Below are 21922 nucleotides of genomic sequence, written 5' to 3'. Positions count from 1 at the left end.
CTTGTTTGGAGCTGGAGAGATGGCTCGGTGGTTAAGAACACTTGTTGCTCTTGCAGAGGACCTGAGTTCAATTCCCAGCACCCACATAATGCCTCATAACTATCTGTAACTCCAGTTCCAGGGGATCCAACAGGCACACTTGGTGCACACACATGCATGTGAACAAAATATTCACACAAAAGAAATCAATAAATGAAGAGAGAGAGATTTCAAAAGGTGCCAGGCATGGTTGTGGATTCCTTTAATTCCAGTACTTGGGAGGCAGAGGCAGATGAATATTTGTGAGTTTGAGGCCAGCCTGGTCTATATAGTGAGTTCTAGGACAGCCATGGCTATGTACAGAGATGTTGTAAAGAAATTTTTTAAGGTGAATAAGATTACTGATAAGAGCTTGTGTGATTACTTCCAAGGCTTTCAAGGGTTATGTATCTGAGTCCACCATGTTTTAAAACTATGCACACTTTTCAATTTAATTCCAACATAATTTAAAGATGGCATAAATTACACAGTCCTTACAGACATCCCTTTTGGAGATGAGGTTACCCATCACGATGGAGGCATTAGTTTATGATCAGTCCCTACCAGTAAGTAGAAGGAAAATACTTGTCTATTTTGTGACAGTGGATCAGCCCAGGATAGTTCAATTCATTTTGATTATTAGTATTAGTATTTTCCAAAACAGGGTTTCTCTGTGTAGTCTTGGCTGTCTTGGACACACTTTGTAAACCAGGCTAGCCTCACACTCACAATGATCCACCTGCCTCTGCCTTCCTGAGTGTTGTGATTAAGACCGTGTGCCACGATATCCTTAAATCATTTTGAAACGAAGGTTGGACATTAACGCCTGCTCCTCCTCTTCCATCTTCTGAGTGTGAGGATTACAGGTGTGTGCTATCAGGCCTAGTGTATACAGTGGACTAGGGCTTTGTGTTAGGCAAGCAGTCTACCAACTGAACTACATCCCTAGCCCCCAGGAAAGTGTTCAGTTAAAACATATACCTCAGGGCGGTTGGGAGGCAGAGGCAGGCAGATCTCTGAGTTCGAGGCCAGCCTTGTCTACACAGTGAGTTCCAGGACAGCCAGGGCTACAGAGAAATTCTGTCTTGAAAAGCCAAAAACCAAAAGAATGTTGGGGGCTGGAGAGATGGCTCAGCGGTTAAGAACATTGGCTCTTCAATACCCAGCGCCCACATGGTGGCTCACAACCATCTGTAATGGAATCTGACTCCCTCTTCTTGTGTGCATGAAGACAAAGTACTCATAATACATGTGTGTGTGTATTTGTCTTTAAAGTCTAAAAATCTTAATATGTCCTTTAATTATCCAGATGTAAAGTGCTGCGGTCATTTATTGTTCTTAAAGGAAATGGTGACATTTCTGTTAAACTAACTACAAATATTGATACTGTAAATTATGACTCTACAAAGTACCATTTTCGGAGCACTTACCAAGAGATCATGAAAACCACCCGAGATGTTCATTAAACATTCAGATTCTAGCTGGCAGTGGTGGCGCACACCTTTAATCCCAGCTCTAGGAACCAAGGACCTCTTGCATGCTAGACAAGCATTCTACTAATTGAGCTACATGCCTAACCTCTTCCTTATGTCATCAGCAAGTACATCTGTGTCTATGCTTCTGCTGTGCTTTTATTCACTTGAGCCAGAGCGGTGAACACGTGGAAAGCGTGTGGGGAAAAGTCTGTTGTGGGCATGAAGGGTTAAATGGCTCATGTGACCCTGTGGTCCTGCTCCCAATACTCCCTTTCCTTGCTCTTGTTTGAGACAGGGTCTCAGTCTGTAGCCAACGCTGGCCTGGACTCAAGATCCTCCTGCCTTTACCATGCTCAGCCTTTCCCCCTTAGCCTTCAAGAGGTTGATTACTCTGTTCTTGGTGCCATCAGCCAGGACAAAGAAGGCAGTTCTAACACAATTGTCTTATGCTTAAGGGAAGTCCATTACAACCATTATTATGTATTTAAACCCCCTCAACTAATTAGTATTTTGTCTACCTTGGTATATTTCTTTTAGTTTACGTACATTAGTGTTTGGACTGCATGTCTCTATGGATGTCAGATCCCCTGGAACAGGAGTTACAGACCGTTGTGAGCTGCCATGTGGTTGCTGGAAATCCAACCCAGGTCCTCTGGAAAAGCAGTACTTACAACTGCTGAGCCATCTCTCCAGCCCCTGTATATTTCTTTTTTGTAGAAATTATAGTGCATCTATAATCCTGCTATCTTTTATGCTGCCTAATATGAAACTTTACCCATATTGTCATAAACCCTTCATAGATGTTTTAGTGGTTGAAAACTCCATTTCATGGATGTACCATGCTTCATCGTCCATTTCCTTAATATTAATCATTTAGTTTCCAAAATCTCCCCTATTGTAACTAAGTAATACCACAAGGCAGACTTTGGTGCATTAAACTTTTCCCATATTTTATTTGCACAACCTTTATCATACAAAATAGGATTCTATGTTACACATTCATACTTCTCCAAATCCGGTTTTTGGAAAGTCCTAAGGGTGCAGTCCTATTCTTTAACTTTCCTGTTGAAGACCTCCTGCCGCACTTGCAATGGTCCATGCCTCAAAGGCAGCATCTTCTCAAAGGGCAAAAGCCGACGCAGCCGCTTCTAGGAAGCTGAATATGTCCTGCCCACATGGAGGCTCTTGGCACTATTTGAACAAGGCCTGCTGGGATGAAATGACAGCTTATCATCCCTCTGCTGGCACAACCAGTTCTCCAAGCGGAGACCTGCCATCACAGTAACTTGCTGGATACCCAGGCTGCCGATCATCCTGGTCTTTGGTCAGGCCTTGACCAGGGCCTTAGGGGATCTCTGTATCCATAGTATATATCTGAATGAGATCAGACACAATATTGTCAATGATTGGCTTGGTAAGGTCGTCACTAAACACCTGCCACCAAGGCTTCTCAGCCTCACCCTCCGCAGGCACCTCGACTCCATAGACCTGTAGGGCCAGGTAGAGCACTGCCACCGCTAGGTGCTGAGCCTGGAAGCGGAGGCACAGCCCCCCGTGGTAGCTATCACGTAGTAAGGCCCAGGCTGTCACAGAGATGGGGGTTCGCTGCCAGCTGTAACGATTCAGCCAGTTCTTGAGAGAAATCAAGTAGTGCAGCAGGTACTTATGTGGATGCTGGAAAGAGACCTGGAAGCGCAGAACTCGTAGCATAAGAAGCTCACATTGCACAATGCTGTCTCGTAGCTCCCAAAATCGGGAATCCAGCTCCAACGGCTCGCTGCCCGGGTTAAAGTACCTGTGCGACACGTTGATGATGTCACGAGTGCGCAAATGCTGCTCCTCCACTTTGCCGGCCAAGTAAATGGAAGACATGGCGACCAGGTAGAGGTCATAGGCGTCCAGGTTGATCTCGCAGAAGAACTTATGGTAAATGGTGCACGCGGTGGCGATAGGGATGGACTGCATGCCCAGCTTGACCCCTGCCTCCATGATAAACCGGGTTACTCGGAAGTGCACCCTCGCCTCGGGAGCCGGCCTCTCCTCGGCTCGCGGCGCCGCCGCGCCTCTTCCGCAACTGTCCGGACGAACAGCCTCCATGAGGCCCAGCCGGCCGCCCCGGAAGGAGAAGCGCTCCGGCGCGCCGAGGCCGGCTCCGGGGGTCCTCGCGGAGGGGGCGTGGCCGCGTGACGGCACGCCCACACCCGCCCTGCCGCCACACCCACCCTGCCCGGCTTTTCCCCTAGTTTAAAGATGCTATCTCAGGAGGAGCTTGCTGGAGCCGATGGAATGCTATTTTTAAGACGTCTGAGAAGCTACCACTTCTAATTCCGGGGACTTTCTCACTGTTCCTGAGAATCTAGGCTCTGGACAACCCTCAGGGCCAACCCTCGCCCTGGCATTCGCCTGTGACCTTGGGCACCTTGGAGACCTTGGTTGACGCCTCTAGGTCTCAGTTCCTTAGGTGCAAACTGGGATGGTTGGCTGTCCCCTCCTCGCGGAACTCTTGTGAAAAATGAACGAATGATGTAGGCAGATGAAGTATGCACCATAAGTTGGGCTTTGATTTTTGGAGACAGGATTTCTTCACTCAGCCCAGGCTGCCCTTGTACTCTTGATTCTCTTATTTCAGTCCCCTGTGTGCTGGGATTTCAGGTGTGCACCACCTCACTCAGCTCATGAAGTTTTAGTTTTGTTTTGATTGAAAGAAATCAAGGCAGGGTTTCTCTATGTAGCCTTGGCTATCCTGGAACTCACTCTGTAGACCAGGCTGGCCTTAAAAATCACAAGCGCTCCACCTGTCTCTACCCAATATTAAAGGCCTTTGTCACCACTGGCACCACCACCCAGCTTCAGCTCATGAACTTCAAAACTTAGTAATTTGTTTATCTTTGGTTAGCAACAAAGATGGACCTTTCACATATATATATATTTGTCTATATGAATTAAGACGTTTTACTTTTTTTTTTTTATATTTTGGTTTTTTGAGACAGGGTTTATCTGTGTAGCCTTGGCCGTCCTGGGCTCACGTTGTAGACCAGGCTGGTCTTGAACTCACAGCGATCCAGTGAGTTCTGCCTATTCCTCCCCAAGTGCTGGGATTATAGGTGTGGGCCACAGTGTCTGGCTTTATTTCGGTTTTTTTTGAAACAGTTTTTCTCTGTGTAGTACTGGCTGTCTAGGTCTCTCTTTGTAGACCAGGCAGGCCTTGAACTCACAGCAATCTGCCTCCCTGAGTAATTAAGATATTTTAAAGTGGAAAAAAAAACCAAACAAACAAACCTAAGCCATAAGGAACTGTAAAAAGAGCTATATGTATTAGACAATGTAGCAGATATGGGTTTTTTCTGAGGGTTCGTCTAGCCCCTCAAAAGTCCTAGTACCTCAAAATCTCTATACATTTCTCATTTGGCCACTATTATTTTCCTCTTTAAATGTTTTCCCTAAGACTACATTCTTAAGTTTTATTTTTTGTTTGGTTGGTTTTTGTTTTGTTCTTTTTGTTGTTTTGTGTGTGTGTGTGTGTTTTGTTTTTTGTTTTGTTTTGTTTGTTTGGTTTTTGAGACAGGGTCTCACTCTATAGTTCAGATCTGGAACCTGCTATGTTAACCTCAAACTCCAAAAGATCTGTCTGCCTCTGACTGAGAAGGTGTGGGCTACCAAATGCTACAGGATAAACTATGTTGTTGTTAGTGCTGGGGATAGAATCCAGCACTCTACCCATGAGCTAAATGCCCAGCCACTTCAGTAAGACTTATTATTATTATCATCATCATCATCATATCAAAGGACTAAGTTGAGAGGGAGAACTGAGCCATTTCCAGAGTTCTGCGGGTCCCTAACTTCTGTAGGAGCCCATTGGTAAATCGAGAGTGTCCATCCTGAGTGCTGCTGTCTGCCTTAGCCATGTAGGCAGGAGGGCAGAGCAGCCGGTGTCTGCTGCAGCTCCCCCTCCTCCTGAAAGCAGCTGTAAATCCATTTCCTGTCTTGTAATTATGTCTCGTGTAGTAATTAGCCCCTTCATATCAATGAAGCTGAATTTCCATGGGTAATGAAGCGAAGCCCCAGTGTGGGAGGCAAACTGAAATGTGGCATGGGCAGGTGAAGGCCTCCCAGATTTCCTTGGGGACAGAGGAAATAACCCTCCATATTCAAAGGCCACTGTGTGCCCAGCCTGGGGCTAGGTGCTCCCCCTCGCTGATTCCTGCGCCCCAGAGTCTACACTTGTCTTTTCTTGTTCATCAAACCACTTTATGTCATTAAGCAATCAGCAGCATCCTGGTGAACATGCAGCGGGGCTTTCCCGAAAGGAGGAACAATACATGTATACATTTCCCGAAAGTTCTGCTTCAAAGGCAAACAGATCTCTTTGTGTTCAAGGCCAATCTGGTCTACATACACAGTTTCTGGACAGCCAGGGCTACAAAAACAAAACAAAACAGAAAACCCTGAGAGCAGCTGGGCACGCCTGTAATCCCAGCACTAGGGGAGGCAGAGGCAGGCAGATCTCTGTGAGGGTTTTTTTTGTTTTTTTGTTTTTCTTTCTGTGTAGCCTTGGCTGTCCTGATTTGCTTTGTAGAGCAGACTGGCCTTGAACTCACAGCAATCCAGCTGCCTATGCCTCCTTGAGCCCTGGGGTTACAGGTGTGTGCCACTGCGTCCAGCTCTTTCTTCTTTTTGTTTTGTTTTGTTTGTTTGTTTTCAAGACAGGATTCCTCTGTTAGCCTTGGCCGTCCTGGGACTCAGAACAGGCTGGCCTCAAATTCACAGAGATCTGACTGCCTCTGCCTCCCGAGTGCTCGGATTAAAGGTGTGTGCCACCATGCCCTCACTACCCGGATTCTTTCTTTTTTAGAAAGATCTTACATAGTCCATACTGGCCTTGAACTCCTTATCTTCCTGCCTTTGCCTCCTAAATGCTGGGATTCCAAGCATGAGATACCACTTCCAGCTGGACCCTTTTTCTTTCTTTTCTGATATTTATATGTACTGCTTTAACTATGTGTAGGTGTGAGTGTGTGTGTCTGTGTGTGGGTATGTGCATGTTGAACGTAGGTGCCTGGAGAGCCGTAGGCATCAAATCCCCTAGAGTTGGGGTTACAGACTGTTGTAAGCAGCCTGACTTGGGTGCTGGGAATCAAACCCAGGTCCTCTGGCAGAGCTGTAAGTGTTCTTTACTGCTGAGTCATCCAGCCTTGAGCCTTCTACTGTCCCTCCTTCCTGGAAAGCCTGGCTGCTTGTTTATCAGGATGCTACGGATTGCTTAGTGACAATAAACGGCATGAGATGGTCTCACTATGTAGCTGGCCCCTGAACTCCTTCTGCTTCGTCCTTCCAAGTGCTGGGATTATAAGCATTTGTGACCTTAGCTGGCCTGGCCTTGAATCCTTGAGAAAGCTACTCAGCCACTGATTAAGTCTCTTAGATCCCTGATCTCAAAAATGAGGACAAGGATTACTGTCCTTGTTGGACTGAGGAAGAGGTAGGGAGTTCCCAGCTTCTCTGGGACATGTCTAGGGAAGCAAAAAGTAATAAGAAGTACCACAGGGGTCTTAAAGAAGTAGAAGTCCTCCAGAAAATTTCAGGCTAGATGTACGAACAGGCCGGAGCCTTGGAGCCAGAGGAGGAAGCATCTCCAAGGAGAAGATTTATCTCAGAGTTCCAAAAACTTACCTCAGAGCTAAATCTACATATGCATATTTCCTGGCTTTTGTTTCATCCTTTCTATAAATTGTAACTCTGCTATTGGCAAGGCTGGAAGAAGCTAAGAATGTCTCTCTCCCCAGCTCTGGCCAAAACAAATCCTTTCTTTTCTCAATTCCTGTCCCCCAGTTTTTTGGTAAAGTAGCAAGCAAAAACGCTGAGAGCTCCAGAACACTGTTACTTCCTTACTGGCTACTTCAGACCTGATCTAGACTGTGCACCTCTGCATTATTGTTTAACCTCAGAAATTCTATGAGGGAGGTATTGTTTGTCCTACATATAAATAAGAAAACTGTGGGTTTGGAGATGGCTCAGGGGTTAAGGTCACGGGCTGTTCTTTCAAAGGATCTGGGTTTGATTTCCAGCACCCACATGGTAGTTTACAACCATCTGTAATTCCAGTTCCTGGGAATCTGATGCCTTCTGGCCTCCAACAGCACCAGGCATGGACAGGGTGCACATGCATACACGCGGGCACTTGCAAATATAAAATAATTTATAAAAAAGAAGAGCCGGGCGGTGGTGATGCATACCTTTAATCCCAGTGCTCAAGAGGCAGAGGCAAATGGATTTCTGAGTTTGAGACCAGCCTGCTCTACAGAGTGAGTTCCAGAAAACCCATGTCTACACACAGAGAAACCCTCTTTCAAAAGGAAAAAAAAAAAGCAGTCTAATAATTTTAGAGCCTTTCTTGAGACCAGCATTAATGATTGTACTGTGTGTGGTATGTGTGCCTGTGTGTGTGTGCAGGCTAGAGAACAACTTTGTGTGTCCTTCCTCGGGTGCTGTTCTTCAGGCACTATCTACCTTTGTCTTAAGACAGGCTCTCTCACTGGCCTGAAAAGGTTAGGGTGGCTGGCCGGGGAATCCCAGGGATTCTCTTGTTTGTAAGCATGCACCACCACATCTCTCTCTCTCTCTCTCTGTTACATGTATGTATAGGTGTGGGTGTATGCATGTAAAGCCAGAGGTTGCTTCCTTGGTTGCCCTCCACCTTATTTTTCTGAGACAGAGTCACTAAATGAACCTGGAGTCCATCAGTTCAACTAGGTTGTCTGGCCTATGAGCCCCAGAGCCCCACTTGTGGCCTATGAGCCCCACTTGTCTTTGCTCCTAGCACTGGATGAAAGACACACTCTGTCTTTGTGTTTGTCAGGCAAGCACTTGACCAGCCATGATGGTTAGTTTTAATGGCGAAGATGACACAGTCTAGAATCCACTGGGAAGACAATCTCTGTTGTTGATTATTAATATTTAATATTGATTTATCTTTTAGTTAAAAAGTGGTTATTCCTAAACCTGCTGTATACCCAAATCACCAAACAGAGACTAGGATTTACTTTATTAACCTAGAGCACAATGCTCTAAACCTCCAAGTCCGCATAGTTTCCTCCTATTCAGATTTCACCTATTACACTTGCTTTTAGTCATATCTTAGGTCAGGTTCATCTCACCTCGTGGTTCCAAGTCCTCTCCTGCCAATCTCTCCTCCCAATTCCCTCCCACTCACTACTTTCTCCTCCCCTTCAGACCAGGATGTCCCACCCTATTCTCTCCATTGCTCAGCACCGGCTGGATGTTTAATTGACAATACAGAGAACAAATGGTGGCCTGTTTACACAAACTTGAGACAGATAATGCTTAGAACAAGCATCACAATGCAATGTCCTGATTGAATCCAGATAGTGGGGGGGGAGAGAAATCAGCATTTGAATGAACAAATGTTTACATTCCACAAGAACATTATACCAACAGTCTCAATGGCAGATTGTCTAGATTAAGTTGGCCCGGCTGGGGGTGCGGGTGGGGGTTGATTGCATTGGTTGATGTGGGAAGATCCAGACCACCTTGGGTGACACCATTCCCTAGGTTTGGGACCTGGACAGTATATAAGAGTAGAGAAGATAAACTGGATAGTAGACATGCATGCATTCTTTCTCATTGTTCTTCTCTCTTCTCTGTGGAAGTGACGGGGCCTCAAGTTCCTGCTGCCTTGACTTTCCTGAAATGATGGACCAGAATCTGGAATTAAAATCAGAATGAACCCTTTCTCCACTAAGTAGCTTTTTTTGTCAGGGTATTTTATCACAACAGAAATAAAACTAGGATACCAGCTAACCATCTTCCCAACCCTGGGTAAGCGGCTTCTAAGAACTTGGGCTTTGTTTATCTCACAGACACACAGTCTTGGATTCATACACAAATACCAGTTTCCCCAGCTTACCAGTGTCTGTTTCATTATACCTTTGACAGAAAATGACCTAATATTGAAATGAGTCAGCTATGACTCTCATCTCTGCAGGGCCCCAAGGGGCTGACTTCTCAAGCTGCCTCTTCAGTAACCAAACAGAGAAAACCTGAGTCTAGGCTGCAGCCTCAGAATGGGCTGTCGGGTCTCCTTCCCAACCAGAACACTTCTAGATTTTTTCTTTCTCTTTTTGCCAAAGCTAGTAGCACCTACCTTATAAAACTGTTGCTGATATTAAAATAAATATTTGCACATACAGGATGGTGCTGGTGGCTGGAATGTAATCCAGCTCTGTACATGTGTGCAGATAAGTAATATATCTGTGTGCCTCCACTTGCATGTACACAGCCACATACCTAGCAAGCAAGAAGCCCCGGGTACCCTTGCCAGTACCACAGAAAGCTGGTCTTGAGAGCACATGCCTGCAATCTTGGCACTTCGGAGAATGAATTTGGGGCCAGCCTGGGCTGCAAGAGACCTTGTCTCAAGCAGACAGTACTGGGTGTATACTAAGTGCCTGGTAGCTGTCATAAACCCCCAGTCAGCTATTTCATAAAGTGCTTTTTATGCACACAATTCTTTTTTTTTTTTTTTTGTTTTTTTTTGTTTTTTTTTTTTTTTTTTTAGACATGCTTTCTCTGTGTAATTTTGGCTGTCCTGGATTTGCTTTGTAGACAAGGCTGGCCTCGAACTCATAGAGATCCACCTGCCTCTGCCTGCCTTAGTGCAGGGAGCACACAATTCTCATTTAGGTGGCACAGCAGCTCTGTAAAGTGGATGGCAGCCTGGGCTGGCGGTAAGTTCAAAGCTAGCTTGTCCTGCATATTGAGACTGTCTCTTAATAAATAAACACACACACACACACACACACACACACACACACACACACACACACAAAGCCCCTTGTATTTTTATGCTTCTTTATGCCTTTCTGGGCCTTCCTAGGGAAAATCTCTGGAGTCTGAGGGTGGCAGAGGTGGCTTAGGGACTGGAGGAGAAGTAGGGGTGGGTGGTGCTGGCTGACCTTGAAGTGGATTTGGTGGGCCCTGTGATCTCTAGCTCTGTCTCCAACTAATGTTGGGAATGTTGTCTTTGGATGACTTGTAAATGGTCTCTTTCCTTTTGGGGTGTCAGGCAGAGTCAGGATAAGCTTTGAAGGGTTTTAAGGAGTAAAAACAGGCAGGGTAAAAATAAACGTTCACATTAATCCATTATCCTAATGATCGTCCTAAAGATAAGCCTGATCAGATATGAGCATTGCTGAGATTGATTTGCTTAAAATAAGAAACTCATTTGCATTTTTCTGATTTTCCTTTACTTCATTTAGCTACATTAAGGGACAGCTGCAGCTCTTGCCAAGGACAAACATTTGAAATATATGAATATTACCTGTGTGTATTTCTGGGGCTCAGTGTCCTCCCCCATCCACCTGTGGGTATTGTAATCTAGAGGAGAGGTGGTGGCTAAGGGAAGTTCAAGGTGACAGCTCCGGTTTGCTAATGCGGAGCGAGCTTTTGCACTTCCGTTTGATCACGTTGTATACATCAGCGGAGTCGGAGGGATGTCTGCTTCCAATGGCTTGGAGACGATCCTAGTCTGCAGTGCTCAATGAGATCATTCACACACCTCCTCTCATTAATCAGATCAACCTAAAGAGACATCTAGGAGAGATATTTGCATTCCCACTTACAGATGAGGGCACTGAGGCTCAGTGAAGATCAAGTATGTGGCTCTGGCCTCGTCCACAGCATCTGTGACATGGGGTCAGATGCCTAGAACAGCTTTGAGGAGAACACATTTCTCAGAGAGGAAGATAGGGTCTTAGGGATACATGTGACCATGTGGCCTCCAGACACGAATATATTTGTGAGTCCACAAATGGCATTTGTGTGTGCTTCTTGGCAAGGATGACTGTGGATAATAAAGACCCTCAAGGCCATTGCTCCTGAGTGTCATTGATCCTATTACTGCCTTCAGCTGGAGGCCCTGCTCCTCTGTAGCCGGCCACTCTTCAGTGTGCTTTTTGAGATTCACTTGAGGGGAAGGAACACAAGCTTTGGAACAAGGTAGTCATGGGTGGGGCTTGGCCTTGCTGTGAGGGTCAGCTGGTATTCTTGGGATACTTTCCATGGAGAACTGAAGTGATTACGTGTGCGGGCTAGTTTTATGTCAGCTTGACACATATAGAGTCCTTGGAGAGAAAGGAGCCTCATTTGAGAAAATGCCTCCACAAGATCAGGCTGCAGGCAGGCCTGCAGGACATTTTCTTAATTAGAGATCGATGTGGGACAGACCACCTCTACACCTGTGGTTCTGGGTTCTGGCAAGTCAGGAGGAGCGAGCCAGTGAGCAGCACCCTCCGTGGCCTCTGCATCAGCTCCTGCCTCCAGGTTCCTGTTCCGATTTCCTTCCATGATGACCAGTGATGGGGAAGCATAAGTCAAATAGACCCTTTCCTCTCCAAGCTGCTTTTGGTCCTGGTGTTTCATCAAAGCAATGGTAACCCTGAACGAGGACCACATCATGTTTAATTAATATGCCACTGATCTGACCCTCCTGCCTCCACCTCCCAAATGCTAGAATCACAGGCGTGTTGCCAAAATTCCTTCCTTACCTGCCCTCCTAAGGTCGCAAAGAAAAACCAAATTCCACCAAACTTCACTAGGGAACTGATGAAGGCGTTTTTTGTTTGTTTTGTTTTGTTTTGTTTGTTTTGGCTTATTTAAGATCGGTGACTCTTCCCTATGTCTTTCCCAGCTTGACACACTGTAGCTCCTCCCTGAGGCTACAGCAATTAGGGCAGAATTGCAAACAACTTGTTGGGAGGGGTGGATAGTGAAATCCTGTGACCTTCCTCAGCCCTCTTTCTATGAAAGAATGTCAATACACAGTCAACAAAATAGAAGTGAGGATCTTTTGACTCTCTCTTCTGGCCTCTGTAAGCACTCACCCATACACACACGGTACACACACATATATGTATACATACACACAAATAATAAAATTAAATTAAAAAAAATTAGAAGACCCTGTTTTATAAAGAGAGGGGTTGGGGAGAAAGAGAGCAGTTAAGCATCCTTGCCAGCTCATCTTTCAGCCATGAGTGTAGTGGGAATTTTCAAGTTTTGGTTTCTTTAAAAACACAGAAATAAACCAGGCAGTGATGGTACACGCCTTTAATCCCTGGCAGAGGCAAGTGGTCTACTAAAGCTAATCCAGGACATCTAGGGCTACACAGAAAAACCCTGGCTTGAATAAACAAATAAATAAATAAATAAAACCACAGAAATATTATAATATGTTTTCATTTTAATCCCAGGTACAGGGATATGGGGCTGTTTCTTGGCAGCTGACTGATTTACCTCGTGCTCTAGCAGAGGCATGGTTTTGCCAGCTGCAGATTGTTCCTGGGACTGTGTTACATTTGGAATTCTGGGGACTTTTCAGAGGGGAGATAAATGCCTAGAGGTGTGGTAAGTTGTTGTTTGCAGTTTGTTAAGTGGTTGTGTTCAAAGAAGAAAGCAGAAGAAAAAGAGCTGGGCATGGTGGCACACACCTGTAATCCCAGCACTCTGGGAGGCAGAGGCAGGCGGATGTCTGTGAGTTCAAGGCCAGCCTGGTCTACAAAGAGAGTCCAGGACAGTCAGGGCTACACAGAAAAACCCTGTCTCAAAGAAACAAAAAACAAACAAACAAACAAACAAAAAGAGGGGGAGGAGGAGGAAGAACAAGAAGAAGAAATTAGATATCCAGTTATCAACAAACTTGCCCCAAGAAGCTTGACGCCCCTAATTATCAGGAATAATGTCGCCCATTTTCCTCTCTGTCATTTTGTTCTCTCCTATCTAGTGTTAGGGGATTGAAAGGGTGGAAAAAAAGGGGTGGAGAGGGTGGAAATAAAAAAGAAGCTGCAAAGTATGAAAATACTGGCTACACCGGAAGCCTTGCTTTGGTCAGCTGCATGTGCTCTCTCCCAGAGATTGGGTGTGTGTATAAGCAAAGATACAGCTGTGCCATTCAGCTCCGTATGTTTGGTGCGTGGAGGGGTTAGCGAGTAAATCCTTTCACGGTAAGGAGATTTAAGGACTTGGCACTTCCATGCGTAAGACCACAGTCCCGTGTCTATGTGGTAATGTTGTCTCTATGTATCTACAATACAGGCCTGGTATGTTCAGTTGTTTGGTTGGTTTTTGTTTTTAGATAAACATGCTATATTCCTCTGCTTTGCCCGATTTTTATTTCTCTAACAAAAAGTACTCGACTCATCCCCTCGTCTGGCCAGCTCCCAGACACCCTTCAGGATGCAGCACCCATGGTCTCTTTGCTCTCTCCACTTGCCCTCTCCTCACTAAAGGTTATTTATTCGTTTTCTTCTTCACCCCCCCATACCTTTCACTTGTTATTACTCTATTACTATTACTTGTTGTTATTAGTTTTTGTGGTGCTGGGGATCAAGCTCAGAGCTTCGTAAACGGTAGGCAAGTGCTGTGCTGTTCAGCTGTGCTGTCCAGCCCCCGCCCCCATAGATAAGCCACCCATTTTCCACGTAGCTTGAAAGATCCCAGGAGGACATTCCTATTCCCTTTCCCTGACTCCCTACCCACCGCCAGTTTGAAAAACAAAACAAAACAAAACAAAACCCGAAAACCGAGCCAGGGCTACGTGTGCACTTGGGTGGTTCCTTGGCTCTGCTCTCACCTAACAATGCTCTCGGAGTTGTTTCCCGGCGGAGCATAAAGAAACCCTTTCTTCCCTTCCTACGGCAGAGTGCTCTTTGTGTGAGTACGCTATCCTTCCCGGAGCCAGCCTCCTGTTGGTGGACATTTAGGTCACTCCCAACCTTTTGCCATTGCAGACAATGCCGCATTGAATGGCATTGTCAGTGCGTCATTGTGCCCATGTGGGTGTGTATTTTCGAGATAAATTCTTCCAAGTGGGATTTCTGTGCGAAAGGATGGGTGTATTCATAATTTCAGGTGTCATTGCTGTATTGTTCATTTTCAGGGCTGCACCCGCCACTGATACCATGACCAGCTGTGCAGGAAATTCCTTCTTCTTTCTCTGTCCCATCTTAGGAAACATCAGCGCAACTCAGGCCTCTGTCTTCCCTAGGATGTCATATCTCCTCAGTCCATCTGCTGCTGCTATTATTGTTGTTGTTGTTTCGAGACAGGGCTTTCTCCCTGTAGCCCTGGCTGTCCTGGACTCACTTTGTAAACCAAGCTGGACTCGAACTCACAGCGACCCACCTGCCTCTGCCTCCCAAGTGTTGGGATTAGACAGCCTGGCGGTGCTGTTATTTCGTGTCAGTCCATAGCCCACATCATACTGCCTCTTCTTTGCTGACACAGCTTTCTGCTGCACTGGTTTCTGAAGATCCTGCAGGTCGCTGATGTGGATTACTTTACACAGGTGCTTGAAGTCTAGGCAATTGGGGCTTATCTCTGGGTGTCAGTCCAGTGGAATTCTGGAACTTCTGTTCAATTTCAGGGGGTTGGTAGTCCGGGCCGGACTCAAACTCTCTGTGTAGCCAAGGATGACCTTGAACTTCCAGATCCTCTTGCCTCTACCTGTCAAGTGTTAAGAGTTACAGGCATATATATCACCACAGCTGGTTTATTTGGTGCTGGGGGAGGGGCCAGGGACTGGGCAAGCACTCTGCCAACTGACCTACATCGCCAGCCACCACTCACGTTTGGAACTCTGGGGCCCTCAAATATCAGAACGCAGCTAAAAGGTCAGTGCCACACTACCCCGGAGGTACCCACAGCAGATGGCAGGGCGTCTCTGAGGCTTCGGGTTCTGCTCATCATCTACCCGCTCCCCCAGGAGTCTCATCTTTCACTGTTTTCCATTTTGTCTGAGCTTCATCTAGTGGAAAAACCCACACTGCCCTCCAACTCCACAAATGAATTTTTCAACCTCATGATTATTATTGTCTGGAAGGGTGGGAGCAGAACTGGGAGCAGAATTTGGCCCCAGAAAAGCAAGGGCAGCGAGGCAGGTGGGAGTAATCCCTGGTGCCCGAGGTGGGGGAGGGGGTGGCAGATGGCTCCCCAGGCAAGCCTTGAAAGCCAGGATTAAAAAGTAATTTTCAGCGTGCTGGGAACCGGACTGCAGATTTGGGTCACCACACTTAACTCTTTCCTGACCTCGGGGCCGAGACGAGGTGTCCTACCTCGCGGGTGAGGCTGGATGAAAACCCCCTAGTCCCCGGTTTGAAGCCTCAGGGACAGCACCTGGAGATTTCAGAAACTGTGTCAAGCCTCTTCGCTGGGACAAACTTAGGAGCCCTTCCTGAGTTCGTTTCTCCTCAAGGACTTATATCAAAGCCCCTAAATGACACCTCGTCCAGTTATTCAAGGTACAGCAGACAGTTGTCATACTAAAGGGAAGTTATGTCACTTCCTGCTCTGCTGTTCTTTTTTTCCAAAGGAGATCTTTCAGTATCTGGTCCTATTCCCCTTCTCCAGCTCATCCCTGCCCGCCTCATAGCCTCATAAGAATTTATTTATCCAAAAGCCAACATACTGAATTAGTTTCCACAAGGAATGATCCCTCCCCCTACTCGTGAACTGTGAGATTTTGACAAATAGTTTCCCTTTTTCTCTTTGGTTGCCAGAAAACTCAAAGCCAAACTTACCAATGAATGCCATCATCTTTATGAATGTATTTTCTTTTTCTATACACCTTGTTAACATATTCTAATTTATGTTTTCCCTTGGTCCTGGTTGTATTTTTCTGTTTGTATTCTGCTGTGTTGTTGAATGAATTTCCTATGTGTTGTACCAAATCCTTTGTGCGACTAGTAGAGAATGTAAATGTAGAAATACTTCCTATGCAGTATTCATTCATCTTCCCCCCCAGACAGGGTTTCTCTGCGTAGCCCTGGTTGTCCTGGATTCACTTTGTAGACCAGGCTGGCCTCAGACTCGCAGAGACCCACCTGCCTCTGCCTCCCTGAGTGCTGGGATGACAGACGCGCACCACCTCGACTGGCTTCATTCATTTTTAAGATCAGTGTCTGTCACATCCTTAATACTGTAGGAGATTAGTGGCTGACTCCATAAAATTTGTTTAACTATTTTGTTAGCTTTCAGACCTGGGACAAATGGCTGAGGTGCCTGTTTAACATACCAAAGTGGACCAAAGATTCATCAGGTTATCCCAGCATCCCTCAGCCAGGACCTGGGACAGGGTCCTCCTGACTGGCACACCCTGCCCCTACCTAAACCTTCCAGCACAGGGGATTTAGCTGCCTTGGTCCTGTATGATCCAAGCATTTTGGCTACCCACCCTCTTGGTATTTTTGGCCTCCTGGCTACTGCACATGGCTCCCCTACCTTACATGGTTCAGGATCGTCATTCTTGGACATCTCCCAGATGTGTCTTCCCCTGGCTATGCTCTCCCACAAATCTATAACACACTTTCTCCTCCATCATGCCTAGGACCAGTCATGATCTTTCCTTTCCTTTTTTTTTTTTTTTCCTCTTTTTTCACTCATATTTACTACCTATCACATGCTGGAATTATGCATCAGGCCTTTTCCATCATCTGTGCTAATGATTTTCTGACATAGATAATTAAACGAGACCTCACAAAGGGTTTGGCCCTGTCCTAGCTACTCTTTCTGAAGAGAGCATGCTGAGAGCAGGATCTTGACATGCAGCCAAGCTTATCCTTGAACTGGAAATCCCCCTGCCTTAGCCTCCAGAATGCTGGGATTGAAGGCCTGTGCCACTACCTCCAGAAAAGGTAGCTGTCAGCAGACAACACTAGTGTGTATCTGTGTGTACCTCTGTGAGTTTATGTGCACAACATGCATGTACGTGTCTGAGGAGGCCAGAGGACGGTGTTTAATCCCCTGGGATTGGAGTTACAGACGGTTGAGCTGCTCAGCGTGGGTGCTGGGAAACCCACCCAGGCCCTCTGCAAGAGCAGTAAGTACTCCTAACCACTGAGCCATCTCACCACCCTAGCTCTACACTGTGAAAGTTTAATGGACAAAACCAAACCAAACCAGAGCTGAGAGCCCGGGAGAAGCAGGTGGAGCAGGCGTTCCTTGATGCATTCAGTAACTACGTCTTTACCTCTAGATGGGAAGCCTCCCTGTTCTCTGGCCAGGCAAGTGACCCAGATAGGACCCTCAGTGCTCTGTATTCAGCACCAGTATTGGTTCATGGTGTAACATGTCACCCACATGGGCCCAACATGAAGTCCACGTGGGTGGCATGGGGAGGAGTGTTGTTTCCTAACTGCGGCGTGGGAGTCTGACCATATGTGTGACTGAAGTTCGGGCACCATCCTCCCACCCTGAACAGATGCCCGTCTGATAGGGGGCCGGCGGGGAGGAAGTAGAGTCTAGAGGCAGAGAAGAGTGGGTGACAGGTCCTGAGGACTTTTTATTTGCCTAGATCCAGCCATACCAGAAGCCAGCAAGAGCCATCTCAGGATGGGTGGACGGGTGGTTCAGTTCTAAGCGAGCAAACTCTCTCTCTCTCCCTCTTTCTCTCCTTCCTAACTGCAGCCACAGTGTGACCTTCCGCCTCATGCACTGCCACCGTGCCTCGGCCGCCATGACAGAATGGACCCTCAGTCCGTGAGCCAAGATAAGTTCCGTAAGTTGCTTTTGTCAAATGTTTTGTCACAACCATGAGAAAAATAACCACTAGATTAGTTTCTAATCCCCTACAACAACAACAAAGAAACACCCCAACCTCCACACACGTCTCCATACATTTTCACCCCCACTTACTGGACCGGCCCCGCATGGAAGCTAGTGAGTGGCGGCATTCACAGCTGAGGCCAGCTCTGGCTGCACAGTGCGTTCACAGAACCGCTCAGCTGGGGTGCCAGACAGGAGCAAATGAAGCCGGTGGATTCGGAGCGGCTAAGGATGGCTGGCCATTCTGTAAGACTCACACACAGGCGTTCCCCACCTCTGCTCTCTTAGAGGAGAAAGGTGCTGACCTGGAAGCAGCAGGACTCCATTGTCACAGGCTGAGGGGGGATAACCCGGAACCACTGTGGTGGTCTGATGGTGAAATGTCCTCCAAAGGCTCATGTGTCAGAACGCTCGGCTCCCAGCTGCTGGCCTCTGGAAGGTCATGGAACCTTTCTGAGGGGAAACCACGCTGGAGGACCTGGGTCAGTGGGACCAGTGTTGAGGTTTTGTTTTCTATTTGCTCTGCTTTCTGAGCGTGGCTGCAGAGTGACCACTCACCTCAGACTTCTGCTGCCAATCTTTTCCCTCCCTGATGGAGAATCCCCCACCCCCTTGAACTGTAAGCACCCCCCAAAAAAAAAATAAAACCCCTTCCTTCTTAAAATTGCCTGTATCAGGTATTTTGTCTCAGTCATGAGAAAAGTAACTAACACAACCACCCAGAGACCTGTCTGATCTGCCAACTGAGTGCAGTTAATATAAGCACTCAGAGGTTAGGGTTTGAGTAAGGGCTGGGGTTAAGGTTGGGGTTAGGGTTAGGGCTGGGGCTAAGGTTAGGACCTGGTCTGAAACCATGGTCCAAGAGGGTGCAGCTACAGCTTAAGCCGGAGCAGATCTTAGCATCACCCACGTGATGCTGGTTTGTCTGGCAGACAGACCGCAAGGGTTCCGAGGTCGCGGGAGCTTCCACTCAGAAAGGAAAGGAAAGACCTTTGGGGCCAGGCAGTGTGTGACGGAGTCCAGGTCCCTGCAGGCAGCCCCTAAGAGATCAGGCATGAAGCTGTGAAGATAAAGCCACGCGTTCGGTACACACCCCGGTAGGGGAACCCTGATATTTTCACGGCACCTGCAGGGAAAGAGAAGAGCCAGCGTGGGAGAGCGGTCACGTGGACTGCCAGCGCTTGCCTAGATGAGCGGAGCTGTCTAAGCTCACTGGCGGTCGTATCGGGACAGCGTGTACCAAAGGCCAGGCGTGAAGCTACAGCCTTTGAGGTCTCCCCTGGCGCGTTTTGCTCTTGCCTTTATCTCTTCCCTCCTTCTTAGGTTCCTGTTTCTTCTTTTGAGGATAAGAATTTGTACTCTGGCTTGATGGTGGGGGCCATTGGACTTTAATCCCAGCACTTGGGAAGGCAGAGGCAGGCAGATCTCTGTGAGTACCAGGACAGCCACTGCTACATAGAGAAACCCAGTCTCAAAAAACCAAAGAAGAAGAAGAAGGGGCGAGGGGAGAAGAAGAAGGGGCGGGGGGGGGGGGGGAGAAGAAGGAGGGAAAAAGAGAGGAGAAGGAGGAAGAGGAGGAGGAGGAAGAAAAGAATGTATACTCTGTGTCACTATATACTTATGTTTTACAGGTGCTCACAGATAACACTTTTGCTTGAGTCTCGGAGGAGACTTTGAACTTGAATCTTTAGATGGTATTAGAACAGTTGAGAGCACTGGCTCCCTTGAAGATGAAATGGTTACATGTTTCGTTATGAACTAAGGACCTTGAGCCCTTTGAGGACCCAGGCAGAAAGCATCGATTAAGAGGATGTGTCAGGGTGTTGGGGTGACAGGATGAGCTTGCAGTGGTTACTCTTGATTGACAGCATAGTTAGGCTGAGAACCGCCAAGAGAGCAGACCCTGGGTGTGTCTGTAAGAGTGTCACTAGAGAGCGGGGAGACCGACCCTAAGGGTGGGCAGCAGTCCACACCCCATGCTGCGAACTGCTCGGCTCTGCCACACCCTCCCCAATATGACGGACTGAGCCCCTCAAACCTGTGATCCTAAAATAACCCTTTCCTCGCTGGGGCATTTGTCATAAAGACAAAAAGTCTAACATACACCTCATGGCCCATCTCTTTGGCTGAGTCATCGCCCTTCCTGAGAGGAGCATTTTCACTGCAAAAGGATGGTGAAGTTTGACAAATGAGGTACAGCTGAGCTCTCTGGCGTCCCCGGACCAGCAGGCTGCTGCAGGGAAGCCCTTCTTGAGCAGCTGCAGGCCTGGCTCTCCCTTCTCTGTGGCCCTGAAAAGACTCTGCTCCCTGGGGCTGAGGCTCTGTGTTGCCCACACTGTCACCAGTGCCCACTTCTGGGCTGCCCCCCTGCTTGCTGTACCACTCCCCAACTTCTGAGAAGGAGGGAAGACCTGTGTCATGCCTGCTTTTGGTGCCACGGTAACCTTGTGAGCAAAGAGAACAAAGGTGAACTAATGTCCCTGGGTCTGCAAGTACGGGGCTCGCAGGGCATCCCTTTGACTCCGGGGGTACACCGAGTTACCTGGAAGAAGGAAAGAGCCGGAGGCCCACTTATGGACATTTGCATCAAGTGTTACAGGAAACACACTCGGGAGAAAGCTGCCCACTAGGACAGAGTTCTGTAAGACTTTGCTTAACTAGCTGTGCTCACCCCTGGTAAGACTTAGCCCAGGTCTTCAGCTAGGCTCGCCTGTTCAGAGTTTAAAGAGATGCTGAGGACAAGGTTTAAAAACTAGTCCTAAAGATAGGGAGATGCCTTGGTGGGTGAAGCACCTACTGAGTAGGCATGAGGACCTGAGTTCAAATCCCCAGAATCCACATTAAAAAACAGACATGGCTGGTATCTGCCTGAAACCCTAGTACTGAGGAGGCAGAGACAAGAGGATCCCTAGGGCTTACTGGCCAGCCATTTAGCCAAAACAGAAACATCTAGGTTCAGTGAGAGACCTTGCTTCAACTAAATAGATAACTTGGAGAGCAATTAGAGGAGGATGCATGAAGTTGACCTTTGGTATACCCACAGTCAGACACAGACACAGACACAGACACACAGACACACAGACACACACACACACACACACACACACAGAGGGGACAAGTGCATATACATGGATAGAAATTAATAATTCAAAAATTGCTTTAAAACACCAGCTCTCTAGAAAAACAAAATTCATGTCTATTCATACATAAGCACTTGTTATTGACTAAATATTTGTGTCCCTCCTCAAGTTTTACGTTGAGCGCTACATCCAAGTATCACCGTACTGCGATGTTTTAAAAAAAAATTAAGGTTAAATGAGGTCATAAGGATGAAGGCCTGATCCAGCAGAATTAGTGACCTCCTGAGGAGAGACGCTAGAAGGAAAAGGCTGTGTGAGGACGCAGAGAGAGGGTGAGCCATTGAGCCAAGAAGAACGGCTTCACCAGAAACCAACCCAGCTAGAACCTTCATCTTGAAGTTTGTAGCTTTTTTGTTTGTTTTGTTTTGTTTTTGTTTTTGAGACAGGTTTTCTCTGTGTAGCCCTGGCTCTTTTATAGACCAGGCTAACCTCGAACTCACAGACATCCTCCTGCGTCTGCCTTCCAAGTGCTGGGATTGAAGGCGTGTGCCACCCCACCCCCAGCTGTAGCTTCTCAACTTTAGTAATTTTCTGTTGCTAAAGGTACTCAGTCTGTGGTATTTTGTTATGGCGGCCTGAGCTCATGAATGTGTGTGCACAATAGGCAAAGAGAAGAATTCCAGGAGCTGGAAGGATGAGCCGGTGGCTAAGAGTGCGTGCCGCTCTCCCAGAGGA

General features: G+C 47.1%; 1 protein-coding gene across 1 annotated transcript; it reads right to left on the bottom strand.

Moving 5' to 3' along the window:
- Nucleotides 1-2417: 2417 nt before the first annotated feature.
- Nucleotides 2418-3658, bottom strand: Ccnq (cyclin Q). Its single transcript, XM_021639806.2, has one exon. The coding sequence runs from the start codon at nt 3588-3590 to the stop codon at nt 2838-2840; it is 753 nt and encodes a 250-aa protein (XP_021495481.1). The 5' UTR covers nt 3591-3658; the 3' UTR covers nt 2418-2837.
- Nucleotides 3659-21922: the final 18264 nt, after the last annotated feature.

The sequence above is a fragment of the Meriones unguiculatus genome, chromosome 7 (genome assembly GCF_030254825.1).
Source record: "Meriones unguiculatus strain TT.TT164.6M chromosome 7, Bangor_MerUng_6.1, whole genome shotgun sequence".
NCBI lineage: Eukaryota > Metazoa > Chordata > Mammalia > Rodentia > Muridae > Meriones > Meriones unguiculatus.
This window is presented reverse-complemented; position numbering and strand designations above follow the sequence as displayed.

Excerpts from the sequence above, each read along its gene's own strand:
- Ccnq (XM_021639806.2), bottom strand. The coding sequence starts at position 3,590 with ATGGAGGCTGTTCGTCCGGACAGTTGCGGAAGAGGCGCGGCGGCGCCG.